This window comes from Coturnix japonica, chromosome 15, assembly GCF_054131305.1.
Source record: "Coturnix japonica strain WE chromosome 15, WE-NBRP24, whole genome shotgun sequence".
Classification (NCBI taxonomy): domain Eukaryota; kingdom Metazoa; phylum Chordata; class Aves; order Galliformes; family Phasianidae; genus Coturnix; species Coturnix japonica.
Genome location: NC_140677.1, coordinates 13,034,328 through 13,054,167, shown reverse-complemented (window position 1 = coordinate 13,054,167; position 19,840 = coordinate 13,034,328). Strand labels below are relative to the sequence as shown.

General features: G+C 41.5%; 1 protein-coding gene across 31 annotated transcripts in view; it reads right to left on the bottom strand.

Annotated features, from left to right (window-relative positions):
- WNK2 (WNK lysine deficient protein kinase 2) overlaps positions 1-19,840 on the bottom strand; it is a 96,251-nt gene that overhangs the window by 16,115 nt on the left and 60,296 nt on the right. For 6 of the 31 annotated variants that reach the window (XM_085516498.1, XM_085516500.1, XM_015874766.3 and 3 more), the window contains exons 13-25: positions 17,848-18,162; positions 15,155-15,204; positions 14,279-14,444; positions 14,082-14,198; positions 13,767-13,934; positions 13,502-13,547; positions 13,251-13,367; positions 11,367-12,466; positions 9,714-9,786; positions 8,443-8,501; positions 7,678-8,360; positions 6,525-6,739; positions 4,312-4,527 (exon numbers count right to left, since the gene is read on the bottom strand). In XM_085516498.1, coding sequence (XP_085372624.1) covers positions 4,312-4,527; positions 6,525-6,739; positions 7,678-8,360; positions 8,443-8,501; positions 9,714-9,786; positions 11,367-12,466; positions 13,251-13,367; positions 13,502-13,547; positions 13,767-13,934; positions 14,082-14,198; positions 14,279-14,444; positions 15,155-15,204; positions 17,848-18,162 — 3,325 coding nt within the window. Of the gene's footprint in view, positions 1-3,314; positions 3,414-4,311; positions 4,528-6,524; positions 6,740-7,677; positions 8,361-8,442; positions 8,502-9,713; positions 9,787-11,366; positions 12,467-13,250; positions 13,368-13,501; positions 13,548-13,766; positions 13,935-14,081; positions 14,199-14,278; positions 14,445-15,154; positions 15,205-17,847; positions 18,163-19,840 lie in introns of all 31 variants that reach the window. The other 25 variants (XR_014934655.1, XM_015874762.3, XM_015874763.3 and 22 more) reach the window with 15 other exon arrangements.

The window sequence follows — 19,840 nt, the reverse complement described above, 5'->3', positions numbered from 1 at the left end:
GCATGTAAAAATGTTTAATCACCAACCCCACTGCTTCCTGAGCACCAAGCCATGAGCTCACGTGCACCCTGGGTGCCAGTGCAAACCTTCTGCTCCAAAACACGTGGGGAAGTGACAGATAGCGCTGATCCTAGACATGCACAAGGTACCCACACAAAGGGAGCCTGCTTGAAGAGAAGTGCTACTAAAAGGCGAATCACTAAAAAGAGCTGTTTCCTCCCAACTGCATCACTCCAGCACTGCCTGGGAGATGGGAACATTACCTAGCAGGGACGATGATCATCAGCTAAGATTTGATTTATATTCAAATTCAATTAAAAGTGCACTTGGTAAATCTATTTCACCAGATTAATTGTATTACTTCCACAATAAAGGTGTTTAATAGCTGAAAAAGGAAAGGAGATGAACCCTAATTAATTGAGATTTAATCTCTGACTGTAAAAGTTAAGCTAAGTTAAGCTTTATTTCCAATTCCAGGGGTAACATCTGAGAAATTAAAGAGCTATTGTATCTTACAGGACAGCATAAAACCCACTGTCCCATATTTGTGCTGTAACAGCTGCCAAAGAGCATGAAAGCTAAAACAAAATTGAAGCAGCAGTACGGTGCTAGACTATTTCCATAATCCCATTCACATACAATATATTAATTACTACAGACCTGACAAAAATTGCTTTGCATGAGATTACAAGTCTAAGCCAAGTGGAGCTTTTGAAAATCCCACTCACAGTCAGTGCAAACTCTTCTCTAGGACAATTTAACCTGTGGGAAGAGCTTGGGCTAAAATTAAGCTGAAGACCATCAATAATATGTATTGCATTCCATGAGAAGTTGAAGGAAAAAGTAATATTGGACAAAGGGACAGATCAGGCAGCAGTTCTGGGAGAACTTTAAAGTGTTCAGAGCTAGATGGGCTTTGTAGCCAGGCACATCTGTCTTTAAAGCATTTGAATACTACTTCATGGAAGCGTGCTGCTAATTGTATTTACTACTACAATACGTCTAAGCTCCCCTCCCCAGTTTGTTGCTATTCCTCAGTCAAATGTTCAGATGTAGAACATTCCTGAAAATGCAGCACAGATCCTCCCAGCAGCTCTCAAATAACAAAAACAACGTTGATTTGAGGGACAGATCCAGCTGAACTACTAAGTCCCTCCAAACAGCTACCTGCATCCAAAGCTCACAGCTCAGGCCCACATGCGCTTGCTCCCCATGTTTCAAACCCACTTTTGGTTCTCCTGCATGCAGAGATGCCCACACAGAGGGTGTGCAGGAGCTGCTGCAAACCCTCAAGTCTCCTTTGCACTGGGCAGCCCATGTAGGATCCTAACAGAGAAGGGCCACAAGCCAGCTGGCTCTTCTCCTTGCCATCACTGTCACTTTGTGCTGTTCCTCGAGGCCCACTGCTGCTCTGGACACCCACTAGATGGAACCACCAGACATGTCTGCAGGCTCTGGCTGCACAGCCCAGCTTCCTCACGGGTCCCCAGTTCAGTTCTGCTATGACTCACAAATGGGGGAGTACAAATCTCCAAACACTTTACCCAAAGAAACAGAGACATATGGGCTGAGAACATAAACCAATTTGTTGTGCTGCTGATTACTTGAAGTACCGGGAAGCTTCATAATTGGAAGAATTCACATATTCCCTCAGTTTCATTCACAATATCCATGCACCCAAACTTCTTTAATACACTGTTTGTGAATTGCCACCTCCCAGACCTTTTGCATCCTCCTGAATAGTGGTTTTGTGAAAGATAAATGAAACCACTTCCGAGATTTATAAGTGCAGGAGAAGAAACTACTACGTCCATTATAAAACCAAATGGCAAAACTCAACATGCTGAGATTTCCCTCAGGAACTCAGAAGAACCCAGAGTGCAAAACTGTTGTTAAAACTGGTATGAAAATAAACAGTGTGCTAAGCAGTAAACATCAGTTTCCAGAACCTGAATGCTTGGATTTTAGGGACCTCAAACAAAATCAAGATTATTCTTAAAAGTATTATTGTTTATTTGTAACTTTAGAGGGAGTGTTTTTAAGTGGTCTTGTGCCTTTGATCTATACCACGTGGGTAATGACGAGCAACATCGCATTGCAATGGGAGACTTGGTATCAATGCAAACAAACTGTGGGTTAACCATTTTCTCCAGAACATTATCAGCCTTCCTAATTTTATATGTAAGTGGCCTATAGTACCTGGTCAGCCCAACATATCTTTATTGTACAAGCAAAATCTGTTTGCCTAAAGGGCAGCAAATACTGCTAGGTAAAAAGGTTTGCACTTTTTAATTAAATAGCTTGATATCATTTGGTTGAATCGCCAATTACTTTAGAAGTCGTACAAATAAGGTATAAATAGTAGGTGCACAATTATCTGAATTGAGAAAAACTGGATCCTAGCAATCCATTTCAGAGTATCATATCATCAATCTGATACTGCTTTTTACTTATTTCTGCTTTGATGAACTGCTAATTGACTTCATCTCAGAGGTCACGTAAGGTCATAAGAAAATAAACTGAGCGCAGTGCTTCAGCCAGATCAGTTTACACAAAAAGTCGATGGCACTCGCCTTTGGAGTAACCGGATCTTCCCGCCACTTGGGTGTAGGTAAGAATTGCTCACTTAAACTAATGGAAGTGAATGCATGGGGAAAAGCCCACCTAGAAAAGACATTTTGAAGGAACTAGCTGGAGCACTTTCGTCTCAGCATTTCCACATGCAAAGAGCGGGGGGGAAAAAATTAAAGAAAATAGAGTGGATATAAACAGTACTGTAGATCGTGTTAATACAGCCCTTGTATGGAAGTTATACCCTTCAGTGACCTTCTAGTATTGTATCAGCTTGCTACATGCATGTCTTCATAGTCCAAACATGTGTGAAAGAGACCATTCGTCTACAGAAGGATGGATTTCTTTTTGTTGTCGCTGGAACCGGGACAGCAGACATGTATATTTGCCACATTGCAAATAAAAAAATTACTTCAACATAAATCACATAAAGTACAAAAGCTTTGATAAGTCCAGGATAAAATTTACCATTAGGTTATATCATAAATGATGAGATCTTCCACACATGCTTTTGGTGCCCAGGCATGAGCCAAAAGCAGTGCAAAAAAAGCTTTCATATGAAAAAATTAATATAAATAAGGTGTGTTTGTGATGATTACTCAAAAGAAAGATAAAAAAGAAAGATAAGATGGCTCAGAAAAAGGGGCATCCTGCCAAACATATTAGAGATACAAAACATGAGATTGGAAAAAGGGGTAAAAGAAAGATGGACTGTGATAAAATACAAAAGAACAAATACAAACAGATGGACAAAGACACAGGTCCACTGAGGAATCTGGTACGAGGTTTGCTACTAGATTTATAGGTCACTCTCTCAGACGTTTGGTGGAAAACCGTCCAGCCTGTAAATGAATATAAAGGGAAGAAAACAAAGACACTTATAAAGTACAAGTAGCTGTGATCAGATGTCCTATACCATCAGTCAAATCAGCTTTGTTAGTTAAACATCCACATCTCCATTTTAACTTTGCCAAAGAGGATTAAGTTAATTGACCATACACAAAGGATGCAATAACAGCAAAAGAGAACAGATAGATATTTTGTAGATTAGTTTGGCAGGATGTGCAATAAGAGGAAGGTATTTTAATCATCATTATAACTTCCACTATGCATGGCAACAAGGTCAGTCAAAACCTACAGAGGTATGCACTACACAGAGGTACCAGAAGTCGGGACTGGGGAACAGCCAATCTACCGCTCCGCAGTCATTTAGCTGAGATTCCAAAAGCATGCACAACATTAACCCCTTGGATAAAGGGGACATAACTTGGTCCTCTCTACTTTTTTTTCCCCACACCTGAGAAGGATTAGTACTTTATAATGAGGATCTCCAGGTCTACCCATATCAAGGAGCTAAAACAAGAGCCCAAAATGGACCAAGGGAAATAGTCTCCTATCTGTCTTTGTTAGGTTTTTTTTTTTACCACTCTTCTCTTTCTATTTTTTCCCCTCTAAGAAATCCATAAGGCAGACTCCAGAAAAAGTGTCAGTGCCACTGCTGGCAAAGGTAGAAGGTATTTCCTACCTAAAATCTACTGTGCCTCCTTGAGTGTTGACTCTGAATACTTTGTGAGATCCTTTACTTTTGTTCTCCTAACAATACACTGCAGTGATATTTTTTAAAGATAAGCCTGTAATTTGGATTGCCAAATCCACTCCTAAAAGTTCAAGCATAAGGGAAGTAAATTGATTTTAGCATGTGCTGGAGGATATGCTGAACAGCTGGTAGGAAAAAATCACCTTGGCCAGAGCTTGCGTTCACATCACCTCCTTCAGGGCCTAAGCCGGAGCAGATGTCAGAAGACAAAGAGGCTTTGACAGAGCACGGCTGCTGTGTCTGAACAGACTTCCCAAATGAGGCTGACACAGAGGAAGTTACTCCTGTTGTTTCGGGAGATCCAGGCTGAGCTTTAGTTGTTTCTTTGTGAGGTGAATCTTTAGAGTCTGAAACATTACCTGAAAGAACAAAAACAAAATACAAGCAACGGCAAATGCTAGGAAACTAATGAAGAAATATCAGCGCCTAAAAACAACTGCTCATTTGCCACCAAGAACAGCAGCCTACAGTTCTAAAGTACCATATGAAACACAGACTACACAGACAACCAGCACCACAAAATAGTCTCCATGTACTGTCACTGCTCCTGATTCTCCAAGAAGCTTGTGGGGCAAGTTTGATTTTTATAGTTGCTTTTCTGAGTTTTTCAGAAGGACTGAAGTCAAGAATTCGAAGAGTACTGTTTAGAACTGCAGGAGTGTCTGATTAGGACAATGGAGGCACAAGATGACTGAGCAGAATAAGTAGGTTTGCACTCAAACCCAAGGTGAAAGCGAGTCAGTGGAGAAAAATAAAAAGCTGCTGAGAAGACATGAGGATTTTTGTCTTTATATCTATACATTGATATATACATGTCTCTATACAAAAATTTCTATCTATATAGTTATTTTGGGTAAGGAGACATTTATCAAGAGAGTAGCTTCGTACTCATTTGTGATATGGATTTAACAGCAAAAACAACTAACAGAGGCAACTCTAATTAGTGTCTATCAGTAACTGCATGAGACCACCTGCCATTCATCTTTGAGAAATGACCTCGAAAAGCCCCAGAAATGAGAAGCCTAACTAGGTAAGCCTGAGAAGACTCATGCGTGAATACAGGTTCTCAGAGTAATGAGAACTTCATGCAGTACCTCAGAATAGTGAAAAATAAAGAAGAAATGCAGGAAGGAAAGCATGCATCAAAGAAGCAACATAACTGAGCAGATTTCTGTTCTCTAATTTAAACTGGTGGTCAAGAGGAGGACACTATAACACAGAAATAGGCTGAAATTCTTTGAACTAAGGTAAAACACTGATGTGAGCATCCATGAGCAGAGACAGAGAGATATGGGTTCTCTGTGTAGACAGAAAATGGCTTCAGACAACCCAAGAACAAACTGGCATATGGGTGGACAGAATCACAGACATTCACAGCATCCCACCACAGGGAAGGGAGGTAAAACCTACACAGGTTAGCCAAGCAGCAGCAAAATAGTTATGAAACATTCAACACTGCTTCAGATCCTGTATGCCAAAAATACTTAGATTTGAGATGGATCACAGAATGTCTTGCCTCTGAATCTGCTTTACTTGGCTTAATTGAAATCATTAATTAAAAGCACAGCCCTCTAAAACAGTCTTGTAAGAATTTCATTGCATCAGCCTCGCTAAGCAAATCTGTAAAAGTGATGTTGCAAACCAGACCTACCAGATTTGACAAGCAGGGTCAATAGTGGAAGCATGCTACTCTTCCACATAACAGTATGAACTAAGCTGAAGGAAAATAAATCTATTCCACATCCTGTTGAAGAAATAGGCACTGGACCGTATCAGCATTTGTTATCTGTAATGTCATCATCCTACTTTCCAAAGAGATAACGACTCAAGATTGTCATATTGTTTGAGAGCATCTGAGAAAATCTCAAAGTGCTTCAGATGGTCAAAGCATCCATCACGGCTTTTATTAACTGTTTTCTTATCTCCCACTCTTGTGGGAGCAAATACAATCCCATCTTATCTAGATAGCACGTTGTAGGAAAAAATAAACAACAACAAGATACAGCACCCAATCAATAGAGGACAACAGCTCCTAAGAAGTGAATACAAACATCAATAAATAGCATTTGGAGAAAAGATGAGAAAATGGAACCAGGCTGTATTCCAAATTAAAGTGGGGAATTGTTTCTCTGCCAAACATTGTCAACAATGCAGGGAAGGTACAGCTCAGCACAGTGCACTGTAACAAGATGGCCTCAAAGGAAGCCCACTTCAAAAACAATTCACAGCATGCAAACTTAAGACACTGTATTACAAAGAAAAAGATCAGTAACTTTTATGCAGTCCATGCAATTATACAGCAAAACCATAACAGCCAAAACCAACAGGGAAATGCAAAGTAGCCTAGTGCACCTACTTGTGCTTGATGTTCCACTCCTGAGCTGCTGAACCAGAGGATTTAAGAGCTTTCCACCTTTCAATTTATTTTTGCTGGTTCTTCGTCGACGGCCGCTTGGCGGGGCTGAGTGAAGGAAGCCCATGTTGGGAGGGAGGGGCTTCCCTAACCGAATGTACAGTGCCTCTATCTCATTCTTCTGCTGGGTCTGGAGTTCAGCAATTTCTTTCATATGCCTAAGTATAGAAATAAAACATTTTCTAGTGTGTATTTGATAAATAACCACACGTTGGCAGCAGAACTAGTTATGAGATAAAGCAAAACAACCTTCAGTCAGAAAAGCTACCCAGCAGCACACGAAGTCAGAACCACCCCCCTAGCAAAGGTGGTGGTCGACTTCTCATACATTGATTTGTAAGACAGAACCCTTAGGTAGGTAAAAGATTTTAAATATGCTAAGTAAAAACAATCAATTTTGGAATTCTGATTTAAGGATGCCATAAGGCCAGTTTTAAACTTTTTATTTTATTAAAGCTGGTTGTGAGGACTGGCTGCACAGCAGACTACTCAGGCTCCACCAGACTTCCCTAATAGTAGGGAGAATGCTGAGGTTTAGGCATGGTGTGAGGTGAAATGTGGGTTTTATTCCAGTATCTTTTGGTAGGTATCTATCATAAGAGTGACATCAGGAATGGTGGTGGGTCTGTAGGTTTGCTAGTCTGAAGCACTATTGCAGAGAAAGGCACAAAGAGAACACCTTACAGTTCTCTATGCAGACATTCATATTACAGTTATATGGCCTTGCATAGTCCCCACACTGGATCCTAATATTGCACACAAACACATCACAAATTCTATCGCCTGCTACTACATCAATGCAGTTTTTAAGCAGGGAAACTGGACATCACAGCAAAAATTCTCTCATTTAAAAAAAATAATTAAAGCTGAATTATTCTACTTCCAAACAGGAGTGGTCAATAAAGTGAGGCATAAAATGATGCAGGATGACATTCAATGGGAGGTCTCAATGACGCTTCATTTGCTCAGGAGCAGTTTACTCACTGCAGCTATACAAAACACATTTTTCAGCACACAGATGCTGCCTAGGTGTCTCAATGCATTCTACCCCAGCAGTGTATTCTACCCCAGTTTACTGTCTGCAAACCCAACATACTTTTCTCTTAAGTTCTGCAGTTCTTTCTTCATGTCTGCATCTTCAAATTCAGAGTCATTGTCACTGCTCATGTATGATGACTGTGAGTGGAAGGACGTTATGTTGATGGTAGGAATCTTTGTTCCCTGCCCATTTGGTGAATCGGGGCCTTGGGAGCTGGCTTTTCCAGTCCTCTGCAGAAAAGCTGCTGCCTTTTTAATTAAGTCAGAGGCTGCACTACTGCTCGGAGGGGATGGCTGAGCTGCAGCAGCCTGTCGATGGAAGGGTTCCTCAGCAGAATCACTCGAGCCCTGGTCACAAAGGACATCAACAGACGTGGCTGTCTGCACCCGTCGGACAGCTGTCTTCTGGTCAGGGCTGGAAGGGAGCTCATCCAAATAGACGTCTGGGGGTGCAGAGAATCTTAAGCAATGTGGCGCTGCTAAAGTTAATTCATCTTGTGTGCTGCTTACTGAAAACCTGCCAATAGTTTTGGCTGGTGTACCGCTGTCATGAGTTCCAGCCTGTTTTCCATAGGAACCAGAGTCTAGAGAGTCATCCCTTTGAAGGTTATTTATCACCCCATCTGCTGTCGATAGCTGCATTACATTATCTGTGTGCGTAGATGAAGTTGTAGCCTTTGCCTTCTCTTTCGTTTTAGAAGTTTCCATCTGTTTAGCTACGCTTGATGATGTAGGTGCAACCTGGAGAAAATAACAGAGGTTAATTTCAAAAGTAACCATACCATAACAATCAAATATAAAACCATGCGTGGTTTCTGGTTACCTGGAGGAGGCCCTTTGCTGGAGTCGTAGGAGCTGGAGTGATGCTCGCAGCTGATCCTGCTTTACAAGTTGGAGGAAAAAAAGCAACAAATTAATGTCTGTAATGGTTTTGCATAAAGCAACCCAACAGTAAACTCAAATGTAACAGTGAAGCACTGAAGAACAATACAAATTCCAATTCCTTGTAATGCAGGATCTAGGATTTTTCTGTTTAAATGCAGGAGACAATAATGATAACAGCACAAATTACCTGCAGATAGACACTATTATCAGTCTATTCATTTGGGGAATTCAAATAATAAAAAGTGTGAAATTCCATAAGCCAAGTGGAAAATGTTAGGCAGGAAGTAGAGTGAAATTTGCATGGTACACTAAGACCTGTATGACCAAGGTGTTCTTCATGTCTTGAAAAAATAAATAATTGCTCTCAAGTATTCACGCACTTAAAATGCTGCATTTGACCACAAATGGACCATTACTTCACACCTGCCATTTGACAGATACCCACACCAACAATTCAAGGTGCCTGAAATGAAGTTAAACATCACACTGTTGAAAGCAGAAATTACAAGCTCAGAAAATGACCACTTGGACCACAAAATACGTGAGAAGCAAAACATCAGTAGAATAATGCAGACAACATTATTTCACCACCTGGGCCACTGCTTTTGTAGTTAAGGCAACATGTGACAGGGGCAGGAGTTTCAGGCTCTTCATTGCTTAAGATTGCCCATGACTTGCAAGACAGGTAAAAGGAGCATTACAAACGCTCTGCTTCTTACTACTACTCCTACTATGTTATTATGGAAATTGCCATTAAATTTGCAAGTACTAAATGAAAAGAACTTCTTCCTAGCTCTCCATGGGACTCTCAAGCATCTTACAAGTTTCTCCCCAGAGATGCTACCCTCAACCACATGATTTTCATCAGCTCCTTCCCATGCAGCCCCAGAAATACAAGGGACTTAATGTTCAGATGTTTTAATGGCATCAGAAATTTACTGTTGAGATCACAGACTTCCACATGAACACCCTATACCATAGGCATATATTACCTACTTATGGTTTAAAATAAATCTGCCCGTGAGGCTGTTTATTTCTAGGAAGCTTGACAGGAGCAAGCTATTTAATACTTGTTATATTACAGCAGGGTCAGCAATGCGCCGGGCATCGCTGGGCAGTTAACCAAGAGCTAGCAGCAAGGAGACATAGGAGAGGACCAGGCACAAGTACAGATGCACTACTGCAGTTCAGCACTGAAAGGAGCATTACCTCTTTGGCTTGCTGACCCACCTCTTGCTTCCAAGGACTCAGTCCCGTCACCAGCGACCTCAGACTTCTCAAGCTTTCAGTAAAAAGAAAAGCATTTCAGTCTCCAGCACAAAGCCAATGCATTCTCATTCTCTCTTTCTCTCTCTACCCCCATCCCTCTATACTCACACTATTGTGGAGTACGAAACTATTTTATATTATTTGTGGAGGTGGCCTCCTAGCTTTTCCTTTATCTCCTCTTTTCTTTTTTCTCTCCCTTGGAAGACAAAGAGGAGGCAGTGTCACGGAGGAGACTGCAACCTAAGTCAACACAAGCACTGAATTATATATCAATTTTGGTTTTGTTCTGTTTTGCTTTTCCAACCAAACCACACACTCTGCATCCGTCTCTTCAGAAAGTCCCACATTTCAGAAGGACCGGACTCAATTACTGGAGAGAGACAACCTCTCATGAACAGCACTGTAGCTGCTGTAGGTGGTCATTTATCACCACACAGTTCAAACGAGTTGCCCAAATGCAGCCACATTTCTGTAAAATATTGCATCTTTCCAACAGTTTATCCAGCTGATACTGTATGGAACAGCCTCATCCTTGGTAGTGGTGATGGCATTATCTCCAGAAGTCTTTTCAAGTAGGTAATCATTGATCTTCTAGCAGAAAGTGCTGCAAATCTTTTCCATCTCATGAACTCAGCATTTAGACTGAGAAACTGCAACACGCATCCACAGAATGAATAATGACCCAAGGCACCAACACCAGTAAACAAAGTAAAAACCAAAACACAACAAAACCAAAACAGGAAAGCTCAGCTTTCCTCAGCTATTACCCAGGGAAGTCTTAACCCCCTAAGTTCAGATGAAGTCAAAAGGGATCGTTCCTGAAAATTGAGCAATCATCGACCTATGGAGTTAGAGATATAGTGATATAGGCTGTGTGGGGAGCCCATGCTATTTCAGTAACCTACTACATATTCTTAAATTGGTCACGAATGCATAATATGCAAATTTAACATTTCTTACTGCTAACTTTGTGATAACGATACAAAAGAAAACTCTATTCACAGACTATAATCAGTCTTTAGAGAAGGTCTGTGAAACTGCTCTGGTTCCACCTCATCCATAAATGGGACACCCTCTGCCAGCTCCCTGCTGCTATGTGCATTTGCTGTGGTATGAGGCAAGGGTGAAGCAGAACATCCCCATGTAACCAGCTACACATGCAAACAAGGCACAGACAATACCATGTCAGAGCCAGCTGATTAGACAAACACTACCTTTCTCCTCAGAACTTAATGACTCTCCTCATGATGCATATTATCTTCTTAAACTACAAAAAGTCATATTTCTGCCTGCTGTAGAAACAGGATATGATTCAAAGTGTGAATTAAGATGTTATTTGACTTAAAAGCCCAAAGGAAAAAATTGGCTTTCACTGATAAACGTTTATATAATGTGAGTCAAGTTCTAACTTTATGAGATGCACTCTAGGAGAATATTCACAATGGAAAGCAGGCAAAAGGTAATACATCAAGGAGCAGATGTAAAATGCTTAGAGAAGCAAGAAGCCCATATACATGTTATACTACAGACTGTTTCTGAGCTCTATTGAGCTGGGTTTAGATGTACAAAGGGCAAAGTCACTGCTGCACTAACCAATACTGGGTAAGGTGTGATCTCGGGTGGCACAGCCGGCACAAACTGGGCCCCAGCAGCTTTCACCTCCTGGCAGCCATCCGTGGCATTATGGCCTGGTTCTCTCAAATCCAACACCAACTTGGGAACTTGATCTTCGGTAAATGGTGGCAAGTTAAATTCACTGTCTGCCTGTTCCAATGGCACAAAAGCATCTGGAGTTCCTGCTGATGCAGAAGAAGTCGGGACATACTCCTGGTAAAGTAAGTTGCGCAGTTTCTCATCGAGGCTTTTTATTGTGTTGTCAACAAAGTCCACCCGGGGTGGCCCCTCTCCATCAGACTCCACAGTGCACGGCTGCTGCTGCTGCTGCTGCAGCAGGTTGACCCCCATGCTGGCGCAGGTGACAGGCTGTGTCTGAGACAGCATCACATGCTGCTGGGATGCGGCCACGGACACCTGAGTGGGGCTCTGAAGTTGAGATCCTGCCAGATTAATAGACTCAGATGCAACAGATGCAGGAAACACTTGGTTGACAAAGGAGTGTTGCACCACGCCAGGCTGGCCGGCCTCTGGCAGGTGAGGGATCTGGGCCGCAGGCTGCCGCTCCAAAACAACAGCATCTGAGAGCACAGGGAGCGGGCAGAGCTCAGGTGCCTTGGCAGGAGCTGTTGGGACTGCTTTGGGCGGCCCGACGCTGCAACACGCTATCTCCACATCAGGGATACACATGGCCTCATCTACCTGCTGCTGCGTGTGCTGAGTAGGCTGAGCAGCCAGAGGAGCATCAGCGGGCTCCTCCAGAGGGGCAGCAATTGGAGCTGGAGTGCCAGGTGGGGCGGGCAATGCTGTTTTCAGTAGAGAACATTCCGGCTGGCCCCCGTTAGCAGCTGCCTGCTCCAGGATGTTTGGAGCAGGTCCCGGCTGCGCTGGAGCTGAGAGCTCTGCCTGGCTCGGCAAGCCAGCTGAAGATGCTGCAGCAGGAATTTGTGCCAAAGATGGAGAGGCCCCAATGGGGCTGTCACAGACGCTTGTTTGTAGAGGAAGCTGCTGACAAGCTAAGACACCAGGCGTATCCGGCACCACAGAGTTTGCTTGCTGATCATCCGACTGCTCCAGTTCTAGGAAGGACACAAACAGCATTTGAACTTCTGATGTACAGAGTGAAACAAAGTCACTGCAGAGCCTCCTGGCTAGTTGTAGTGACAGTTACACCTCACCTGAACTGAGCTGTGACGCCTAACAGAAAACATCAAGGCTGCAGCGATCCATCTGGATGCTTTCCTGTACAACTTACTCTATAGAACCCGCTTTAGCAGGGGGTTGGACTCATCTCCAGAGGTCCTTTCCAAACCCAATGATCCTCTGATTAGAATTTCAGCCATGCTATAGTGTAAGGCAGATACTTAAAATACTGCAACTTGCCCCAAACTCAGATAATCATTTCTAATTTAGTTCAGTGTATTAAACATGCTTGTGTTGTGCACGACTTGAAAGAAGGCTCTTCATCAAAAACATGAACTAATTTTGTGTGATAACTCTTTCCTAATCACAGGAATGTTACTCTGAAATACTTCAACAATTGACCAAAGACAGGAAGGTATGGGTTGTTCAAACTACATGAAGTCTCTGGCATACAGAACTGTCTTCAATTGTTACAAAGACAAAGAGGCCTAGGCTTCATAAAGTACACCTTTTGTAGGGTAAAGATGAAGAGCTCTTCTACATCTCAGGAAGTTTTCATTATCATCTAGGAACTAGAGGCTGATGAGTACAGCTCTAAGCCAAGGCAGACATACATCAGGGTCCAAGCCACCAGAGTTATCTGAGGGACTACAGTACAGCCAAGAGACTTCTTTCCCTTCTGAGACAATGTTTTCTAGAAGATCTAAACTTCATAAATACCTGGACCTTCAGACTGTTGTGCACTCTGAGGAACTGGTGGAGAAAATTCTGGTGCATCAGTAGTTGGGTTTTCCACCACAGGGCATATAATAAACCACCTTTTTCCAGTATGCAAAACTAGATATGAAAATAAAAAGCAAACAACAGTTTGGGTTTATTCCAGATCACCCACCATAAACTAGTTTTATATTTTATATTTAGATAGAAAATGTCAAGCTACAGATTAAGTATGTATTCAAAGGAATTTTTACCATTTTGCTGATACACGGGTGTCCTCACTTGAGATGGCCGCTTCTCCTGTTCAAAGAAACAAAGAACAAAAAACCACTCTCTTAGTATCAATGCAAGAGCAGCATTATTCCAAGGAATCTTTATATTCTAAGTTTTAACTGAGTTAAAGAATTGTTTTTCTAGCTAAGAAACCTTTTCTTCCTTTTGCTTAGTGTGGGTTGTGAAACTTTATGGTAATTGGGCATTAACAAAGAGGTATCAACCAAGAACTCTAATGTTTCTTACCTCACTCATTTCTGCTCCATCTGTATCCTGCTGGGGACTTGTTCCCTGATCAGAACTTCGCTCTCCTTCTGTATCTTCACTGAGCATATCTTCTGCTTTATCAATAATATCTTTCATTTGTTCAATAAATGTCTCTTTCTCACTCTGCAATATGAATTCATTCTCTACCTACAAGGTCACATCAAAACAGAGAAGAGAACTGTAACTTTTTGGCTAATGTCCCATTCTGCTCCCAACGAGCCCATGTGAGAACAAACTGGCTAAGGCAACTTCTTACATCAAGAGCATGTGTGCAGCTGCATCATCAAGCCTTACCATGTAAGTAGCAATCTCCTCAGGTGCATCACCATCCAAATCAAACTTAAAAGTCACCATTTTGTGATTGTGGGTTTCAAGCTGGCACTCCACCATCTTATCCCCTGTGTTACAAACCTGCAAGCAAAGATTAACAACAATTATTTCTGGCACAACCAAACTAACCCTGAATTTATCCCTAAAGAAAGTGTACTTGCATTTAATATAGTCAGTTTGGGTCTGTTGGTTTTCTCTTGGCGTGAACGAGCACGTGTAGATTTCTTATGTTTCTTTGAAGACTTTCCTTCTTGTTTTCCACTTCCTATTGCTCCTTCGAAGCTGTCACTCATCTCTTTACCTGAAGCAACATCTGGACTCATGTAGCTTTGCAAGAGAAAGGAAGAAACCCCCCAGAATGAAAACCACACCACACAACAGAGTTATGTGTAGATAAGACAGAGGAAAATCAGGCTACAAAACAGCATATATTCTGTCCCAGATTTAGCCAGCACCTGAGAGATGCTCCATGAGTGAAAGGAGCTCCTTCTAGTTGGGCGTGTGCTCTGGCTATCACAGAGAAATGACCTATCAGTTTCTGTCAATACCATAAGGTAGTACCATCATTATTTCATTAACTAGTACATTACTAGGCTTGAGTTCAAACTTGTGCACTGCAAAACCTCAGAATGAGCTCTGGCTGCATGTTTTAATGCTTGTTATAATGATATACCTGAGTGTCTCGATATACAACTCTCACCAATACACCATCCCGTCTCAAACCTAGGGATGGATCATTACAGAGGGTGATAAAGGTACACCCATTCCAAAGGGGAAATAAATAAGCTACATACCAAACTACTCTAGCATGAAATACCTTTGTACAGATTCAGTGGCATCAAAATCAGAGATAACACCACTTGAGTTACTTTAACAAAAATAAATTACCTGCTGAACTGAAATCTGTTTTATGTACATCAAGGTTAGAATGCAATACCCAACCCAAAGACTAGGCATTTGATTTAGCCTCATAAGGACAGAAAAATCACCCTCTAGAAAGGAAACAGGTTTTTTTGCTGAAATGATTATAATGATACCTTTCACAGCTCTGGGACAGAGTCTGAAGTTTATCCTGCATTGCCTGCTCCTAAAACATAAGAAAAAGTCATTTAAGTAAACATGTCGTAGTGCCAGACAAAAACACCCTTAAGAAAGGTCTGTTGTTGGGACCTTATTAATATCCTAAATAATTCTGTTTAGCCTATTCATCAGTTTTGAAAATACCCCTTTTCACCCTCCCATCATCATTTATGCCCAGCTTCCCTTAGGACAGAGCCCCCAATCTGCCAGCTCCCTTCCCTGCTGCTGTTCTAAAGCAGAAGAGGCAGTGAAAGAAACAAAGCACTCCTCACCACAACGGAAACATTTTATAGCAGGACAAATTCACATTATATTAGGTGTCTTAAGCGTCATGCTTGGCTTACTGTGAGAATTTCTGATGAACATCCAAATAAAAGACAAAAATCCTTTGCTTAAAAATACACCCTTCGTATAACATCCTCTTGGTCTCAACACAACAGAAGTTTTCCCTAAAAACTTCCCTATTCCCTGATCCAATTCCAGCCCAGGCATCAGTGGTGTTTTACCATTCACAGACCTGATAGGATGACGCCATTACTGGCCCCACTACTACAGCCTCATGATATGTATGGGTAACAGATACACACACACCTGTGTTTGTATATAGCACTATATGTATATACACACACACATCAGTTTTTAATAAATATATATAACTATATATATTTATAAACATATATAAAACTCATCCATAGACACAGTTATAAACCAACCCCGGACTGTCATCACTGTGTACTTGTACCAGAAGAGTTTTTAACTGTAGTTAAAAGCTTTGAGGTTAACCAGCCCACACACCTCATTGCTTATAACACCACTCACTGCCATGCCAAAATTGACCACAGTTTCTATAAAACTGCAAAATTAATGAACAGCGAGAACACAGACATCATGTATCCAGATTTTAGTAATGCACTTTATCAAGTGCCTCACAAAATCTCATTTGCCTGATCAATCCAAATTGGTTTGGATATGAGGATTGCGACACAATTCAACAAAAGACAGATAAAAGCATCATGGCAGAGCAGCAACAAAACACAATGTTTGGAGTATCTACAGATATGAAACTTCTCTTACAACCAAGAAAACCTTAACAAAATATGTCATAAAATCAGCCTGGGGAGTTCTTGGATCAATGAGTCACAATGTGACGCACATGTGCTTTGTTCAGGAGCCAGCTGCAATGATCATCTGAAGGATTCCAGCATCTCACATACCAAAGAGCACCAGAGGCCAGAGCCTGAGCTCTGGGTTTGTCTCTGACTGGAGATTTCACAGGCGTTAGTAGAAGAAGAAAAGTTTTGAGATAAAGGAATAAATTTGGATATCATATTGTCACTCATATATATATATATTTCAGTTAACACAGGGGCCCTGCATGCAATGTTGTAGCTCTGGCATCATCATGGATTCTGACAAGAGCTGTGCACAGAGAAAATAGGCAGGTTGGAGGAGAAACAGTTGGAGTAAAGGATGGAAGGAGGGAAGGCCTGACATGGTCAGGCTTTACTTATGGACTCTGCATGTGAAGCACGACAGGATAGTCCTGCTAGTTCTACCTGTATCTAACCTACAGAATGTAGGGAAAATTACCAGGAAACATCCTACATTACAACACAATTTCTGACAAGAACTAGGCTGTCACTGGATAGAAGGGCAGGCAGCATGAGGAATCAGAATCCAGGCCAACCGTTTGTCTCATTCTTACTCTACAACTTCTGGAAGAGGATTTAAGCTGGACATCTAATGGAATTCTAAGGCTGTACTGTGTAGGAAAGGGTTGCAACAAATGCACCAGCTAAAAAAAATTAGCTTGAGCAGATGGAAATGGTTACTTTGGGAGGAAAAGCCTCAGAACAGAACCTCAAGAGAAAGCAGAAACAGGAGAGCCATTGAGAAATGGAGAACTTATCCACCAAAATCTAAAATGCCAAAACCTTTCTCTTGCTTTGCTTATGGGCATCTATCAAAGAACTGAAGAGAAGGAAACGTTCTGTGACATTCTGTCAAGACTGAAGCTTAAACAATCACGGGAGTGGTAAGAAAAGCCAAAAGAGCAGACAGGGCAAGCTGACAGTTTCAAAAGGAAACAAAATCTATCTTGCTTATATGACCATTGAGAATTGCTAATGTCTGTGAGTACTTGAAAAAAACAACAATCCCAGGGCCAGGCTAGAACTCAGGCAATACAGGAATGTACAATACTAGACAAAATACAAATAAGACTCAAGCTGAAGAGCATGAAGGGTGAAGAATAGGATTATGAAATAATTTCTTAAGGCAAATGATGATTGGTTGCACAACTGCTTGAGACATTTACAACAAGACTGGACAAAACATGGATGAAACCCTATAGAACAGCTTCTTTCTGACCCACAGTACTTAAAGACAGTCATTTATATTCTGTTTGTGCTCAGCTACTGACAAAGAGGTGCTTTGTAGCTGACTTGACCTGCCACCTGATCACCCCAAGGAGAAGTTTCACAAGCAGTCAGGGTGCAGCAGTGTTGGAAAGGGCCAGTTATTTGCTGACTTAGCATCTAGAGCTGGCTCTCTATCACAAGAGTGGAGAATATCCCTTATGAACTAAGCCCATGGGCATACAGGAGGTTAAGGGCAGGCTGGTGAGTTACTGAGGAGAAGACAGCTCTACCTCTTGCGATGTCTCTGCCACTGTCTGCACGGCTGAGCCGGGAGCGGGGAGCTGCTGAGCCAGGGGCTGGGAAAGGTCTGGCTGAAGCTGCAGAACACCCGAAGGCTGGAGAGGCAGACAGTGATCTATGGGCACTGGTGGACTAGCTGTAGCAAGGCTGCCATGAATCTGTGAAATACTTTCAGGAGCGACGCGGGGAGGCAATAGTTCAGGTTGCAACTGCAAAGGCGGTGACATGACTAGTGAAGGCTGCACTGGAAGTACCGGCACCTGGGCTCCAGTTTCCAAACCATATTGAGTATGTCCAGTAACCTGCTGCAACACAACAGACACCTAATTAAAACACAGCTCTATTTAGAGTGCTCCTGACTTACATATCAAAGCGCTAAAGTCACAGTGGTTACCAGAAAAAAGGGTTTTAAATGTGCAGTGAGAATGAGTATGCGTGGTCTCTAATTGAAAGGGCAACTGCAGTTGAAGTTGGCTTTAAAACAATTAAATCAAAGGATTCTTCCTAAATAATCCTGACAGTGTGTGTATTTAACAGGTGCTAGTTAACGTATAGAAACAAAACCATCTTTCACTAAGAAAGTAAAATCTTAAGTTATGACTTGATTGTCCAGTTTACTGTTTCCAATATCACAACATCCATGCAGAGAAATAGATTCTCTAATTTAAATCAGCACTTTTAAAACCTGTTATATATAAGCCACTAGCGGACAAAGGCTACACAATTAACCCTTTTTAGACTGCACATCTGCAGTGTCTTGCAGAACACACTGTCATCCACTCAAACATTTCAAACAGAATTTCAGTCATAGCACACAAAACACTGAGGTCCTGATCCTGCAAACACTTCCTTGTGTAACTTTGCACAGAGGAAGTTTCATTTATCTCAGTGGATTTCTTCAATGCATTAAAATAACTTGTGTGCGTAAGCGCTTTGTGGGAACTGGATCTATGTGACCAGATGCCAACTACCTTAGAGACTGTTGTTATTCTGCATAACAGTTCTTTGAGTTGTATATTTAAGAACAGAACATTCTCCTTTTAGGTACACTGTGTATTTTTCCAAGGGGATCAAGCTTGTAGGAAGAGGAAAAAGGAAAGAAGAAATAGGGAAGAAAGAAAGCTTTTCAGCACTAGGTAAAACTGCATAATTTTAACCTGTTTGTGAAGTATCTACCATCACCTGGAGATTTCAAACATTGGATAATAAAGGTAAATAAATAAATCAGGACTCAGATGAGAATTAGGGCACACAACTTCATTGCCGCATGCTCTGTGCAGAGCGTAGATAGGAGCTCACATTACTACTCCAGGTTTTAAGTAGATAAAAACCAAGCTGCAGTGTGCCTTGCAATACACAGCCATTACAACACTGCCTAAGTGGAGGTCATTAGAACAATAACTGCAACATATGGAGCAGAAGAACAGCAACAATTTTGTTTTTTCATCTTTATGTAACTAAAATAATTAACAAAATGTCTCACAGTATGATTTACCTGAGTAAAAGTGAACACGGAGGTGCTTGACATCGCCTGCAAAGATAGCTCTGCATGGGAATGCCTCTGTTTACAGAAATGCTTCCCTACGCATAGCATTTTAAAAGACAGAACAATGTATGTTTGAATACCTCTACGTTCTTGTCCATTTTTTTTGGTACTATTTTTTAAATCCTGAAAATTATAATGAAAGTCTTGTGCGTATGTATTTGGTCTGGTTTTGGTGTTTCCTGTGCTCGATTCAGTTCTTTCTAAAGCCATTGGAAAAGCTGTGGCTAATGAGCTCAGTGGGAACTGCCTCGGGCTCCATGCTGCTTACACTCCCACAAACAATTCCTGTACCAAATATATGGCTGAAGACAAATTTAAAGATGATGTATTACTTTGAAGTTGCTGTGACATGGCAGGCTGAAATTGCATGTTATGAATTTTCATCAGTGTGTTACAGCAAAATGATGTAGTAGAACAGAAATTTTCAAGAACACTAT